This window comes from Meleagris gallopavo, chromosome 11 (assembly GCF_000146605.3).
Source record: "Meleagris gallopavo isolate NT-WF06-2002-E0010 breed Aviagen turkey brand Nicholas breeding stock chromosome 11, Turkey_5.1, whole genome shotgun sequence".
In the NCBI taxonomy this organism is placed as follows: domain Eukaryota; kingdom Metazoa; phylum Chordata; class Aves; order Galliformes; family Phasianidae; genus Meleagris; species Meleagris gallopavo.
The window spans coordinates 22,170,877-22,186,280 of record NC_015021.2 but is presented as its reverse complement, the minus strand read 5'-3'; the positions used below and the strand labels follow the sequence as shown (position 1 = coordinate 22,186,280).

The 15,404-nt window shown below is 41.6% G+C and overlaps 2 protein-coding genes across 3 annotated transcripts in view; both read left to right on the top strand.

Annotated features, from left to right (window-relative positions):
• The first annotated feature begins 6 nt into the window (after positions 1-6).
• Positions 7-14,314, top strand: MLF1 (myeloid leukemia factor 1). Of its 2 annotated transcripts, XM_010716993.2 has the most exons (8): positions 7-35; positions 4,544-4,706; positions 7,640-7,684; positions 9,009-9,098; positions 9,531-9,659; positions 10,720-10,879; positions 11,480-11,612; positions 12,530-14,314. In XM_010716993.2, the coding sequence occupies exons 2-8, from the start codon at positions 4,572-4,574 to the stop codon at positions 12,633-12,635; spliced, it is 798 nt and encodes a 265-aa protein (XP_010715295.1). In that variant the 5' UTR covers positions 7-35; positions 4,544-4,571; the 3' UTR covers positions 12,636-14,314. The 2 variants fall into 2 exon arrangements, with proteins under 2 accessions (XP_010715295.1, XP_010715296.1); XM_010716994.2 differs by lacking the exon at positions 7,640-7,684.
• Positions 14,315-14,408: 94 nt separating this feature from the next.
• The window catches only part of GFM1 (G elongation factor mitochondrial 1), a 19,613-nt gene continuing 18,617 nt past the window's right edge, over positions 14,409-15,404 (top strand). Inside the window, exon 1 of the mRNA XM_031555019.1 lies at positions 14,409-14,483. The gene's annotated coding sequence lies outside the window, so the exon portion shown is untranslated. The remainder of the gene's footprint in view (positions 14,484-15,404) is intronic.

Below are 15,404 nucleotides of genomic sequence, written 5' to 3'. Positions count from 1 at the left end.
CTGGGGCGCTGCTTCGAGGAGGATCCGTTCTTCCGGTGAGCGTGGGGCCGCCGCGGGCTCCGTGTCGGGGGTTGTCCGTCCGGTGGGTCTCTGAGGGTCGTGCCGTGGGAGGGGGGCGGTTGGCGGCGGTGGGGTTGAAGGCCGAAGCGGTTGGGTGGTGCTGTTCGCTTCCAGTGCCTCGCAGCGCCTGAGGAACTTTGTGGTAACGAGACGTGGCATCCGCTGAGGAGAAGCCGTCTGCTCCTGGGTCTGAATGTCGCGGGGGTTGGTTTTTGTGTTTTATTTTTGAATGTAAGCTTGTTGGACGCGGGCAGCCGTGCTGGGTGTTCTCGGTTTCCTGGGCTCTTTAAGATATCTGTATTTAACGAGGGGCTGTTCCTCAGCTCCTGTTGTCAGTGCGTGTATTAAAGGCAATTCCAGGTGTTCTCGTGATAAAAGAAACCTGTGTGAAGTGTTTTAGTGCCAGAAACCTGCCTGGTCTGCAAGTGGGGGCAGTCAAAATGTGATGTGAGAACTCAGAGGAGCACAAATAATTACATATATTTATATATAAAGCCATTTTAGTGTACGGTGCTTCCTACGTGGAGCTTAATCACAAGGAAAGCTCAGGGTGATGTGGGTGGGTGGACAAGGAAGGGTAGCATAGGAGCCCTGTGATGTGGGTTTGTTGACTGCATCCCGTAGTTACGGGGTGTCTGAGCTGAGGCTGTGCCCCTTGGAGGCTGTGCCTCTTAAAGGGAACCAGCTCGGTTGCAGCAGCACCTTCCTGGCACTGGATAAGCTGGTTAGTACACAAATATGCAGCTAGAGCAACTCATACCAGGATACACCGTGCTAAAGACCGTGCGGATCCTTTGATTGAAATGGGAATAATGATGGAAATTGTCTCGTTTGTAGTAATTTGCAGTGTGCTTTTGTGATCCTCTGAAACAACAATTGCCTTCTTGTTTACTCAGTTCCACTGTTTTATTGTAGCTGCTTTTAAACCTCCTGATGAGGGTTAAAATTGGAGGAAAAGAGATGGTAGGAGATAGGGGAAGGGAGTGTGTGTGAAAGAGATAAGAGGTTGATATTGAGATTCATTTCCTTGGCACCGTTGTCGTTGATCTGCTTTACATATAGTTAAGGAAATGAGTTTATTACCTCAGATAAGATGAGCTTCCAAGGTAGTGTAATAATAGTCTTCTGCTGCCTCACAAGGAGAAGTTTTGACTGCTGATCTGGAAATAGCATCTGAGAGGGAACATCTCCATCTGGAGCAGCTGTCCTGGAAGTGCCCACCAGGCCCAGCAGGGCTGTGCCTGATGGCTCAGACAGGTGCAGGAGCTGCAGCTCCCCTGCCAAGTGGGTTTAAGTGTATTTCACTTAGCAGTGCACAGCCCTTGTCTTACTGTTCCAGGCCCCGTCTTCGGGGTGGTTCTGCAACTGCAGTCCTATGTACCACCCTAACTACAACAAAAACAAAAAGTATTGAATGCAGAGCCTGGTTTTCAAAAATCCCAAAGTGAATTTATTGCTTTAGGATACTGAATTTCAGCCAAATGGGAGCATACGCTGATGTAGGAAGCAGCTATTGTGCTTTTATTATAGCACCCTGCAGCTGAAATGTGGGGTCACTGAAGAACTTACCCAGAGAGATGCATCTTGGTGAGATGCTCACTAGCACATGTGCTAGCAGCATCCACTGCCACATTTTTAATGTGCATTTCTTCGTATCGGCATGCTTATTTGAGACATCAGTGCCCTCAGAGGCTCTGCTTTTGGTTTCCTGTGTTGATCCCTTCAGACACCTGAATGCCAAGTGAAGGTCAGGTGATATTTGTACTAGACAGAAGTGCAGGTTCTGTTACTGCAGTCGTGCAGTGACAAATGTACCAATTAGTTCTGTTCTGCACTTAATTTGGAAGATAAATTTATGGTGTTTAACACGTGAAGGGCACAGATTCAGCATGTGAAATCCTTACAGAACTGCTTTCCTTTTCCACCATCACTTCTATAATGCAACAGTGCAAAGTGTGCAGAAGTCATGACAGTCTCATCAGAAGGATCTTTTACTTCTCCCTAAAAAATTTCAGATTGAATGCCAGGTGACCAGTGGTAACTAAACAAGGTTACTCTATACGTGTTTCTGTTGTAGAACGTGTTTGGAACAAAGGACTGAAGATCTTCTATCCTCTGTTAGGGTTATTAAAGAGATTTTGCCTTTTTTTTTCTTTTTCTAATACATAGATGCTTATATTTTATAAGGGTATCATACTCCTTTTGTAGTTATGGTTTGAGTTTGGGTCATCAGTGACATCAGGAGGATACACTTAATCCTTTGAGAAGCCTTAGCTTACAGGGAGATTCTCTGCTGACTTAGCACTGGTTTTGCCCAACTTCTGTATGCTCAGTACTGCTGCTTTGGAAGCTTGACAACACTGAGCTTCTTACAGCTGGCTTCACAACGTGCCTAGGGAGATGGGAGCTCAGTTCCTAAATCAGTTGCTGCACTGTTTGTATCCTACTTCCTTGTCTGTGGTGGTAAGGAGCTGTGCTGCTGAATTGTTTCGTAGAACTTTCTTTGAAAGGTACAAAAAACAAAAGCGAAAATCCTTAAGTTTGGATGCATTTATGAGTGTAGTAATGTGTGCAAGAGAAGGTGAATGGCCAAGAGACCAGAGGAGATGAAGTAAGACACAAGGAATTTCAGAAGGTATGAAGTGTGACTGTGTTAGGTGACACATGATTATGTGTTATGCACACTAAAAGCAACATTTTATATATTTTTTTTAATCTAAATGAAGCCCATGGAGTCTTGTTTTGCTTGTAGGTAATTGTGTGACCTACTTCTGAACCGGGACAGGCTGGGGAGAAATCTTATGTTTAAGCTATTGGTGGAATACAATTCATCCATCTTTGTCCTGGTAACCACACCTATCTCAAGTTTGTGGTGTTGAGACTGCGTGGAAATATGCCTATGCTGTGATAGGGCCTGCGTGCTTCCCTCGTCTTAGCCTGTGCAGTGACTTGTTTGCATCTGTTCTTCATCCTGTGGACAGCAAGCTCGCTGTATGCGAGCTGCTTATCGCATTGGGATTGAAGTTAAAGCTGGCAGTCATGTGAGTGGGGTAGATTAGGGTCTACTTATGGCAGTGGAAAAACTGCTCCTGTGGAACTGTAACGATCTGTCTGCACTGGAGTGAACTAAATGCACAGCTTAAAGGGATGTTGTCGGATTAAGAATCTTGTTTGGAAATTAATTAGCTTTGCATTTCTAACTGAATCTGTTAATTACTTTTTTTTTAACTTTAAAAGGAAAAATAAAGTCAGAGGCTGCTTTGTAGTAAGAGGAGACTGTAAAGGGCAAAGAGATCAGAGTTGCCAGGAGGTGATGTGTGTGGGATGGGAGGCGAGGGGTGGGCAACAGGAAAGCAGCTTCAGGAGCTGATGGGCACTGCGGAGTTGGAGGAACAGCCTGGAAATCTCCTTTGTGGAGGCAGCGATGTCACAGCAAAGTCCTGGAGAGAAGGAGGGTGTGAGACATCTGGGAAATGGCAGGAAATTGGTAGGAAGGGAGATGAGGTGCTACAAAGTCTAAGTAAACATAGCTGGGAAGTGACTGGTGATGTTAATAAAGAGGCTTTTGGTGGAGCAGCAAAGGGGAAAATTAGACTGGATATGAAGGGAGGAAATGAAATGTTTTCTATATGAAGTAGTCATTTCTGGTGTTTGGGCCAGAGGCAGCAGTGCAATTCATATAACATCATAAGTCATAAGATCTTGTGCTTTATTCCTTTTCTGGCCTCTGTTTGAACTTTCTAGTTCTAGGACAAATTAAAGAAAGCAAAGAATTAAGACATTGCTAGTGTTGCTCTCTTATTACTTACCTGCATGCCAAGCGTTGGAACTGCTGGTGAGGTTCTGTAGACTTTTGGAGACAGATGTTGAGTGGTTAGAAAGCAGAGAGGGATGGGGAGACTAACAGGAAAGCAAAGAGGTGGTAAGAATTCTTCCAAAGTGGTGAGAAGGGATGTGAGAATGTAATTTGTGAAGGTGGAGGAATGGGAAGTCAAAAAGGAGCAACGGTGGGGAATTAAAGGTGATGGAGTTGGATTGAATGTAGAGCACTATCTGTGCTTTTAAGGACAGGGAGGGTGGAAGGTGGTATTCTTTTATCTCCAATCCCTGATATTTAAATATTAAAAAGTGATAAAGTATAGGTTGGTTCTGTAGCTGTTGGCAGATAGAAAGCCAAACGTGGCTGCCAGTGATGGAGTATTGAGAACAGCTGAGGGAAGAGAAAATGTAGGGTGGACGGACAGTCAAGAACACAGGAGAGCAAGGAAGGCATCTGAGAGGAAGGAGCTAAATCGCCCAACCAGAGAGGTGGGAAGGAGGAGCAAAGGGTAAAAATTACAGCACGGTTGGGTCCCGTTAAAATAAAGAACATGGGCAGAACCATATAGAATGATTTAAAAAAGGGATTTAAGAATTTCAGGGCTATTTCACATCAGTTGGAATAAACCCCCCTAACTGTGTGTGCGTGGAACGTCTCTTTCAGCGACCCTTTTGCCGCACACCATGAATACATGCGGCAGATGATGAGAAGCTTTTCTGATCCTTTTGGCCGAGATCCATTTCTCAGCATAACAGATGGCAGGGAGAGAGCGGCGGATCGAAGGGCACGCCAGGATTCTCAGGTTGCTCTGAGAGGAAATCGCAGAGTAAGTCACTTCTTCATCTCTGTGCACTGCTACGCATAATTTACATTTACTGGTAACAGAGCTGGCCTCGTGCTCCCGCTCCTGCTGAATTGGTCCAGTGGAAATGGAGCCTGGCTCAGCTGCTGCAGCCTTGGTCGGCTTGTTTCATAACAGTGAGATGTGAATCTCTCTCTTTGTTCCTTAATGGCTCATTGTTGAAGTGTTTATTGCTTAACACCAACAAACACATTGTGCTTTTAGTTCTAACAGAAACAAATGTTCATTTCATTAAATATTGTATATTCAATGTTTAACAACATGAACAAGAAGTACAAATATTTATCAAATGTCTGTTGAAACAAACGTTATTAAAGGCTTTAAAAGCGTCCAAAGGCAGAGCCTTCTCTGGACATCATTAAAAGTGGATTGAAGCAAAACGTGGTGTTTCAACCACTTGGTGGTACCTACACAGGTACTGTAAGCCCTGCTTCAGTTTCTTTGGTGTGGATAAGGCTTCATGTTCTGTATCTGCTCTGATTCTTAATAAGTTTTCTCTAGATATACTAATTAAAGAGTAGGGCCATTTCATGGAACCTGGTATTTCTTTAAGCTACCATCTGCAAATGAGAAGTTGGTAACAATCTCTTTTACATAAAGTACCTTTACGACAGGCTGGGCATGCAGGACAAGTACAGCTTTTACTTCTGCAGCTAAATTTTATCTGTATTTAGAAAGGATGTACATCTGTTGGGTCCTTTCCTTCCACCAGGTTAAATACTTTGAACAGTCTCTTGCTACAGTGTAGAGCACTTGATTCCAAAAAAAAGTTGGAAGACAAAACATCAGAGGGAGTTGTGGAACTGAGCTGGGTTTGGTTGTTGTTATTCAAACCTCGATGTTAAGAGCTTGATAAGCATAGCTGAAATACAGTGTCGCCTGCGTGTCAAAGGGTAACTGCCAGATTCCTTCCTCTGTGCTCATATGGGGCTGGTTAGTTTCAAATATAGATGTTGTTGGATCTAATTAGAGCATGATCTTTTTGTCTGCTGAAGCTGATTCTTAGGCCTGAGTTCAAGAGATGCCAGAAAGCAGCAGGTCTTTTTTCCTTAATATCCTAGGACAGCTCATGCCTTACTGTTGGCAACAAAGCAATAAGGTAAAGAATACTTTTACCTGTGGTTACAGAAGGGAGTTAAAGGTACAGGAGCACTGTTTTGTTTTGATAAGCACAAAAAAAAATTCCACTTGTTCAAAAATGTTTTCAGTATCTTTTAATGTTCCTCATCTTTCACCTGGGAGGTGTGAGATGTCTCAGAAAACTCCACACTGATTACTTGAGCCTAATAGTTGTCAGTGAACTGCTTTTACTGGCGTTTCTTCAGAAATGATTCCAACACTTAAGAATATATAAACTGATTTTTATGTAGGAAAAAATGGATGTCTTTACTGCCGTGTAAAATACACTTTGTTGCAATTATCCCTACAGATTCCTTCGAGTAAACTGTAGCTGCCAAAAACTGCCTTGCAAGGCACATCATTCATTGTTACAACTTAGCGTGCATCAGTAGCTTCGACTGTATCATTCAAACTTGAAAAGGCTTTTCATTTCTCAGACAGGTTTCTAGTGTTACTACTGAGTCACTTGGAGAGAGAGGGAAGGAGAAGGAAGGGATGTGAGCAGGAGGAATGGGTGGAATATCTTGAGAGCTTGCCTTGCATTTCTGTGGCAGTCTTAGTTTTAGTCATTGTGGTGGGGAACTGCAGTTCAACAGAAGCTTGGTCAGCAGGCCATCTCGCTGTCATACATAATGTTGGTGACTAACAGCTCTTAGTATGTATTGTAAAATAGAGACTTTGTAAACTTGTTATGCATACCAGTTTTATTTCTGACAGTATCTTTTTGTACTCGATACCATCACATTGTTTTCTGTCACTACATGGTAGACAACCACAATCTAGAAGAGTTGATAAAGTTACTGAGGGATCAGATAATTCCTTGCTTCTGTACTTAAAGCTCTGGTGAAGTGCCTTGTACTCCATCTAACCAGACTCTTTAGGTAAGCTTTTATGTAACTCTCCAGCCTTAGCTTCCTAGAAACACTGATTTGTTTTCCAGCATTTAATTACCCTGTCGTATAGGGTTATTCAATATCAGCTGGACAAACAGGAACTGTACTTGTTGGTGTTTATAGCTACATCTATTTATACAACTGCAGAAGAATATAACTTGCTGAAGGGGGGAACTTGTCTTCGAGTGACTCTACATATGATGATAGATTGACTTAGATCTTCTTGGCAATGACCTTTGAATCCGCTGACAAATTGCACTTCATTTTGTTGTAAGGGATGTATGGATATTTTAGAGAAACCTTTTATATTTATATCACTCTCCTAACACACAAAGAGCTCTTGTGAACAGGTCATCTGCATCATTTAGAATTTTAGTGCTTAAAAAATGACCAGCCTTCTGAAATTTAATTACATAAATTTACATGAAGCAGGGCTATTGATTTGTTGTTTTTAATCAACTTCCAATGATGGGGTTCTATTGCATGAGTAGAATGAAGTGTTTCCAGAGAAGTGGGCGACATCTGAATTGCTGTACCTTATCTTCAATAATTTCAGCACTCAGGTTGTTATGTCATACAAGCCCCCTCCACTTCCAGCTTTAAGGTCTTCCAGTACCTATATATGAATGTGACTTAAAAGCATTAGCTGTTGTGACATTTAAATTATAATTAGGCTTAAATATTTTGCTGCTGTAACCCAGGTTGCTTCATATTATGTTGTTGTGGCACACTGCAAGTTATCAAGGTCCTCTGGAATGATCTTTATTTGATCAGGGTGCTGTAATATCACATGCTGTGTGTGACGGTGCAGTAGGTATTTCTGCTTTGTCCCGTGGTAGATACAATAACTAAAAGATGTGAATCCTTTTTAATTTTTTTTTCCAGGCAACAAGCTATTCCCTCATGCCCTTTTCAAGCTTTGGTAGAGTGGTTAGTATCCCAGGAGAAACAATTTGTGTAGCTTTTGCTAAAACGTGTACTGTCTGCATAACTAAAGCATGAACAAAGGCTAGTTCTGGTGTGCGTGCAACCCACTCTTGTTGGTACTGGGTATTTCTTTATTGCAGATCTTCAGTGTTTAAACATACAGTTATTTAAATGAGCACTTTGAATCTAATGATGCCCATATGCAGTAGTTGGAGGAATGTGAGCTTCGTGGCCCTGTAATAAGCAAGCTTGCATTTCGTAGCACCTTGTAATGCTCAGGGCCTGCTGTGTGCAGCCCTGCAGCCTGCCTTTCTTTCCCAGCTCTGCAGCTTCTTGCTGAAACTGAAAAAGCCCTGTGCTGTGTTTGCACCTGATTAGCACACTCCAACCAGAGCTGCTGGTGTCAGAAAGCAGGCAGCCCAGCAGGGAACTTGAGCAGCTCCCAAGTGAAAGTTCACAGAAAGAGGGAGAAGGCATGGTGAAAATCATCCCCACCTGCTGTGCTGGAGAGGAGCCCAGAGGAGGATGCTCATTTGGGACTGCGCTGCTATCTTCCCAGATGGCCACTTAGGATAGTTTACCCTCTCTCTACTTTGTTTTTCTGTCTGTCTCTTTGGTATTTTTAGGCTTATTTTCCACCAAAGGTAGCTTTCATCTGTACAGTCAGTACATGCCATCAGTTGCAAGCTGTACTAACAAAATTCTGCATGTAAACTTGGCCTAACATTGCTTATGTAAAACTGGATTTTCCACTTATGTAAAAATAATGAATGTTTTATTGGACATATCTATTGCCTTGGGTAATTAAGCTGCCATTAGAATCCCAAGTCATGATTCCTGGCTTTCCATGGTTGCCCGTGTATTACTTGAACAACCACTTTCTTCTGCAAAGGAACAACTGTGTCATCTGAGGCTGATTCCATATGCATTAAGGGATTTGCATGACAAAGATAATTTGATCTTCAGCAGATTTGTAAAGTAGGGAGGGTCATACATTACTTCTTACTGCAGAAACTAGTCAGGTGAGTGTATAGGTAACAGTAGCTCGTGCAAAGTGCTCTCAATATGAGCTTACTCTAATATTTGAGCATTAGAAATCTTTTACTTCCATCTTTCCAATATTTCCCACTTAACAATCAAATTCCTCATGCTAGCTTTCAGTTTTTCATTCATAAAGATTACTTTTGGCTTGTCTATGGCTATGAATTGCAGACTGTGAAAGCCCTACTGATGTCTTGATTTGCCGAAAAAATAAATGCATGTCAAAATCCAGCCTCAAATTGAAACATTAGCAAACTTTGTTATAATTTTAACTGTTTTCTTTTAGCAAGATGCAGATTTTGGGGATCCTTTTTTTGCAATGGACAGAATGATGTCAAATATGAGAAACAGCATGCTGGAGATGCAAAGAAAATTTGTAAGTTTATTTTACATTTATTTTAAAACTATATTGGAGAATGAGAGCTGTTTAAAACATTACTCAAAATCTTGCCGAGAAAAAAATTACAACTTTATACAACTCGTTACATACTGTACATGGGACATCTGGTCTTAGGGGTTATCTGTTCTCTACTAAACTAAGCTCTGCCAGAGCAAGCTTTTGAGCAGTTTGCTACTGCCTGAACTTCTTATGCCATGTTCCTGATGCAGGGAGACCTGTGCCCAGACAATGCCAGGGCAAGAGTGGGGGTCTGTCTGGTGCTGGGGCTGCTCTCAGCAGCCATAACTGTGGTGCCAGGGCTGAGAGTTAACTTCTCAGAGGCTGTTTGTTTTCTTGTTGATAATTGTAGAATGTAGGAAGTGCATTATCCAGACTTTAAGTTATTAAAAGACGTCTACTTGCTTGCAGGATGACCTGTCTGTCCATCCAGACGCACACACCTTCAGCTCCTCCTCTGTGATGACATATTCCAAAGTAGGAGATGAACCTCCCAAAGTTTTCCAAGCTTCAGCTCAGACGCGCACAGCTCCGGGAGGTGTAAGTAGGTTTGAGATGCAGCAGAAAGGTGGTATGTAATTATTGGAGAGCAAGAACTTCTATACCAAACCCCAGGTTTCTCTGCTTATTTCTACCGCAGGCAGTTACCCTTGTAATTTAGAAAAATACATGTCTACTTAAATACTGTTCTTCAGTAAAGGCGCTTTATGCGAATGTGCTGCTTTCTTCCTTGTCATTTGTGCTTCTCTGAACTATATATCTATACAAACAGCAGGCCCAGCAAAAGCTGGAAAAATTGAGTGCCAAACTGCTTATTTCTCATGGTGGTCTCCAGTGTTTTTCTCTTTGCTGTAATTAATTCACCGTTTGTGCATTTAAAAATCTGTCTACAGTAGAAGATAACAAAAGGCAGTCCATCCGTGTAGAGCATGGCTTCAAGTCATACCCTTTCCTCAAGTACTTCTAAGTGCTTATGTAATGCTTCAGATGAAGATGCCCTTTCATTGACTTCATTGCAGCTGTTGCATCTAATTCTGCTAAGAAATCTGAATTTGAATTTGAACCCTGAAGCGAGGTTCATGAAAGACTATATGTGAGCAGTAAAGGCCGTTGAGCATGTTTGGCTGTGGGATGTGTTCATGCTCAAGCAGACACTCGGTTATCAAAAAGGTTCTAATAATATACTTATGAACACAGTGATAAGTGGTTGCCTGGGTCAACATGCCAACCTAGCAATTAGTTGTCCCTTCATGCTGAGAGTATTGGCATCAGCTATTATTCATCCTGTTGTCAAGGAGAGTTAAAGACGTGTCTGTGTGTAGTATATTTAGACTAGACTTTTTTCCCCCAACAGTTAATATCCAGCATGTATGCTGCTTGTGGCCTTTTAGATGTTTTTGTTTAATCTTTGATGGAAGGAAGAAAATAGACTTGATCTGTGCTGTATTTTCAGCCAATATAAGAAACGAGGCAGCTGGAAAAATGTATAACACCTAACTTTTTCAAAAAAGGAGGAGAAAACTAATTTTTTTCCTACCTTCTTTTTTATTGTTGTTTTTCAAAGGTCATTGATTTCTCTCTTTTTTGTTTTTTTTTACAGGTTAAGGAAACAAGAAAAGCACTCAAGGATTCTGAAAGTGGAGTGGAAAAAATGGCTATTGGTCATCACATCCGTGATCGTGCCCATGTTGTAAAAAAATCAAAGAACAGGAAGACTGGTGATGAAGAAATGAACCAAGAGTTCATCAACTTGGATGAAAGTATGTCCTTTTATGCACTTCTGATGTGTTTTATACTAGTGTCTCCCATACCAGTTTTGAAATTCTAGCTTGAAAACCTGTCCCTTTTCTTAAGTCTCAGAAAGTGCTAAGCCTGCAAATTGGGCTTTTTTTTTTTTAAGTCAATAAAAATCTAATCTGAGGCTAACGTAACCAGTTAAACTTAAATGGTGTGTTATACAAAAAAGCAGTACAAATTATAATATTAATTCATATTTGAAGGTACCTTAAATGACTTATGGTTTTGAACAAGTATTTAACAGAACATTACTATTTCCTGTGTATTATGTGGCTATCCTGCTTACACTGGTAATAAAAATCATGTATTTAAGAGATGTAAAAACAGATGCCTGTTTTAACCATACAGCACACTGACTTCAATTTTAATCTTCTGAATTTAAGCCTACCTGTGACAAGCTTTAGTTGTCTCTTGCAGATACCATAGAGATGGTCTGCAGGTTATGTAAAGACTTGCAGGCCACAAGTCTAAAATAACGCTGTTCAAAACCCTGATATTCATTGATGTTTGTTTTTCCTGTCCTGTTTGTATCTATTTAAAATGGAACTTTCACTCTTTTTCAGATGAGGCTCAGTCTTTTGATGAGGAGTGGCAGAAAGAGATTTCCAAGTTCAAGCCATCGAGAAGCAGGTGCAATTTAGATGCTCCAAGGTACAGCAGCATTCAACACATACAGAAGGAAGATGGACAAGGAAGGTAAAAATAGTTTCGCATTATGGAAATGTTAGCAACAGAATAAAAATACAGTTCTGAAGTAACAAGTAATCTGTTTATGAGCAAACAATGCTTGGTGGCAGTGCAGGGAGGAATAGCATGTTTTACTCCTGCATTTCTGTGACACTGTAAGAATAACAAGGCAGTATTTTATGAACTAAACTTTGAAGAAGTCATTAGTTTGACTGTGCAAATTACTTTGTGATTGACTAGGCAAAAATGTTAGGAGTGCTTGGTTTTCTTCCTAGAGATGCCTGCCAGTGCTCTTAGCTTAATTACACGTAATGTTAACACTCTCTCCTCCTTGTAATGTAACTGGATTAGCTGTGTTAAGATAAAATGCTTATTGAGGACTAAGTTGATCTGTTCTCTTTGGTAAAAAGGAAGGCACGATCCTTTCTTCTGAGTTGAATTTCAAATGAGACCTCTTCTAATCAGAAAAGTTTGCATAGAGTTGTGCACTTCGTTTCTAAACTCAGGACCCAGCTCTGCATAGTTTGCTGTCCACCAAGCTTCAGACTTTTTCCCCCCATCTTTCTGACTTCATTTCAGTAGAAGGTGCGATGCCTTTAACAGGTTGCAGAAGGGAAATACTCCTCTTAGGTAAATGACACAGCACGTTTCCTCTGGCACCTTTTCAGTCCTACAGGTTTACTACATAGGCAGTTTTACCTTCAAGTTCCTTTTTCAAACTAAGCTGTTTTGTTCTTTTCATTAGCTGTGCAAGAGGAGGAAGCAGTTCAACTTCGTGGTGGTAGTTCTGGAGGGAAGGTGAAGTCTGTTTTTACAAACAGAATAAGTAGACCTCCACATAAGTAATGAAAAACATACATACACGTATATTTTTCTTATCCCTGTATCGTATGGTGGTTGTTATTTTTGTTGTTTTTTTGTTTCAGAGAGAAACCACTCGCATCTGTGGGCTTCAGGGGACCGAGAGTTTCCATGGAGAACGACCTCAGTGTGAAAGGAACACATGTTCCCATCAAAAGCAGCAAAAAATAGTCCCTTGGGATGCAGTTTGTTCAGAAAAAATGGTGCTGCACTGCTTATGTTAATATAAGGATACACGTACATATGACCAATCTGTCTTGTTTTAGTGTTAGTGTGCCTTGCTACTCTAATCTTTTGACTGCTGAATGTTGTATAAACCTTCGGATCTTAGGTTAAGTCATTTTAAAAAGAAAGACAAGAAACAAGCAAAAAAGGAACAAAAAAAACCCTGCCCACTTAAAAGCACTTTAATGGTTTATCACCAATTCTGATTTAAAACATCTGCTTTGGGTAGCAAAGTCGTCTTTTCCACCACAGTTCCACCGTTCTCAGACTGTTTATTAACCCCAGTGGAACCACCTTTTCCCCTCACACTGTATAATTTGCACAGAAAGTAAATTCTCCTATTTTGTGTGGCCACAGTTAATAATTGTTTTGGTGATGAAGCAATCAGTAGGAAATACAGTACACTGTAGGCACTGCATATATAGATTTAAAATCATACGGTAAATTGGTACAGAATTCCCAAATTCATCTTGATTTTAAAGCAAAGAGGAGTGAAAGGAATGCTAAGATAGCAAATACTTCTTTATATTTTAGTTTATCAACATTCTTATGTTTATAAATTGTGCTTGCATCCCTCGTTCTCTGTCCCTAGGCTGTTATTCTCATGTTTCTGATCCTTTGTTTCTTTTGGAGATGGTGCATTATTTTTCATTCCTGAAGATCATCTGTAGTATTTTTCAGTTATCCTGTGACAATACTCAGATGGAACTATTACTTCTTCATTGGAGAAATGGTTCAGCAGACAGCAGTTTAACTGGGTAATGGCTGCACCATTTCTTCTGTTCCAGAAAGCTAAAATATCCCTCTGTACAGGAAGCCATTTTCTGCCTCAGCTGAGGTGAGCTCTGTTATGTCTTCTGCCCTGATTAGTAGAGCTAATTAGTAGGATCCTGAAATCTAACACTTGATTTCCTTTGGTACTTCTGTCATTATTGTTTGGTGGAAGAGTCTGGTGTTCATGAGGAAAGCCAGCTGTGACTGAGAACTGGAAATGTCTTTGTATTACAAATGTTAAGTTTGTTTGCTGTCTTATTCAGAATTGATCTCATGTTGTAGAGGAAATAATTTCCGTAGGCTGTAGCATATATGCCATAGTGTAAATGCTATGAACTGAAGGCTAAGACAGCATAGCCTTCAAAAAGACACTGTTTGTATGATAAAAATAGTTTAATATTCATACAAGTAAAAAGGAAATAAGCTGTAAGTTTAATCTGAGGAATCTATAAAAAGGTGTACTTTATTAACATGCAAAAAAAAAAACAAAACCCACAAACCAGCAAACCTGAAGGGCAGTTGTCACTGCCATTGCAGAAATTTCCCAGTGATAAACAACAGAAAGCATTACCATGCTGTCACTTAAGCAGAAATCTTTGATTTGAGGGGTGCTTCTAATTCACAGAGCATTCATCTGTCCATCATCTGACCACTTACATTCTTGCCTGTGCTCCTGGGATGGGTGAACATATACTGAGAGAACAGCACTGGCTGTGAAATTATATTGGGAGGAGGCAAACGTGATGGATCACTTTGTCATGCACAGCAGTGTGAAAATGTTATGCAAGAAACTGTTCTACATAGGAACACCTGAAACTTCAATTCTTTAATAAAGAGCTATTTATTATTTATGCTTAGCGTTTGGATTACTGAACACCCCTAACTGATTTGTGCTTTACTTAGTTTAGGGTTTCTTCAGAGCACTCCTCCACGTGGCTCAGTAGTGGAGCAGAGGAATGTTTCCGGGAGCAAAGCAGTTACTGCACAGGAAGGAACGTTGCTGTAAGGAAGCAGCCAGGGGTGAGACTGAGGGGCTTTAATTTTCAGAACAGCTCTTGTATGAAGGACTGACACTTCCTGGTGTAATCATAGTACCTTCTTTCTGAAATCTTTAATTGCAAAATGTTATGTAGATTCATAGAGAGGTATGAGGGGAGGTTTAGGTCGGATATCAGGACAAACTTCTTTACAGAAAAGGTTGCTAAGCTCTGGAATGGGCTGCCCAGGGAGGTGGTTGAGTCACCATCCCTGGATGTGTTTAAAAACCGTTTGGATGTGGTGCTCAGGGCCGTGACTTAGCAGAGGGTTGTTAGAGTAGTGTGGTTAGCTTGTGGTTGGACTTGATGATCTGTAAGGTCTTTTCCAACCTGAGCAATTCCATATTCGATGGTGTGAGCAGTAGTAAGTAACCTAACAGCTGTTGTTCATGTGCTAAATGTGGGATCATTGCAGAATAACTGCATCAGACCCACCTCCTGGTTTATGTTGGGATATTTGGATATTGTGACGTTATCTAATCTATCAAACCTAATAAGTCGGACAGTGCTGACTTATTAGAAGGGCAGGTTTCAGTTGAAGCCTTCACCACGCAGCCAGCAGCACGTCTGTCCCAGCACCTCCTGCACCATGAAGTTCTGTTCCCCCTTGCACAGCTGTGCCGTGCGGTTGACGTCTGACACGATCCCGGCTCTTGCCTTGTTGCTGTGACCGTGCGTTCGGCAGTGCAGGCGTTGTGCTTCGTAAAACCCGCTGCTCTTCCCCGTTATTTACAGCACCGCTGCGGTGCAGCGCCTCGCACGCGGTCAGCGCTGCGCTCCGCCCATTCGGCCCCGTTCTTCGGGCTGCGGATTGGCGCGGCGCAGCCCCGCTTCCGGTCGGGGCCCACTTCCTGTCTGACCCCGCATGCGCGGTGACCCCGGAAGCGGCGTCCCGACCTTGCAG

Bases quoted from the DNA above. Each gene is read 5' to 3' on its own strand.
- MLF1 (XM_010716993.2), top strand. From the start codon at position 4,572: ATGCGGCAGATGATGAGAAGCTTTTCTGATCCTTTTGGCCGAGATCCA. The intron at 9,099-9,530 runs GTAAGTTTATTT...ACTTGCTTGCAG, and splicing joins TGGAGATGCAAAGAAAATTT to GATGACCTGTCTGTCCATCC. The intron at 9,660-10,719 runs GTAAGTAGGTTT...TTTTTTTTACAG, and splicing joins CGCGCACAGCTCCGGGAGGT to GTTAAGGAAACAAGAAAAGC.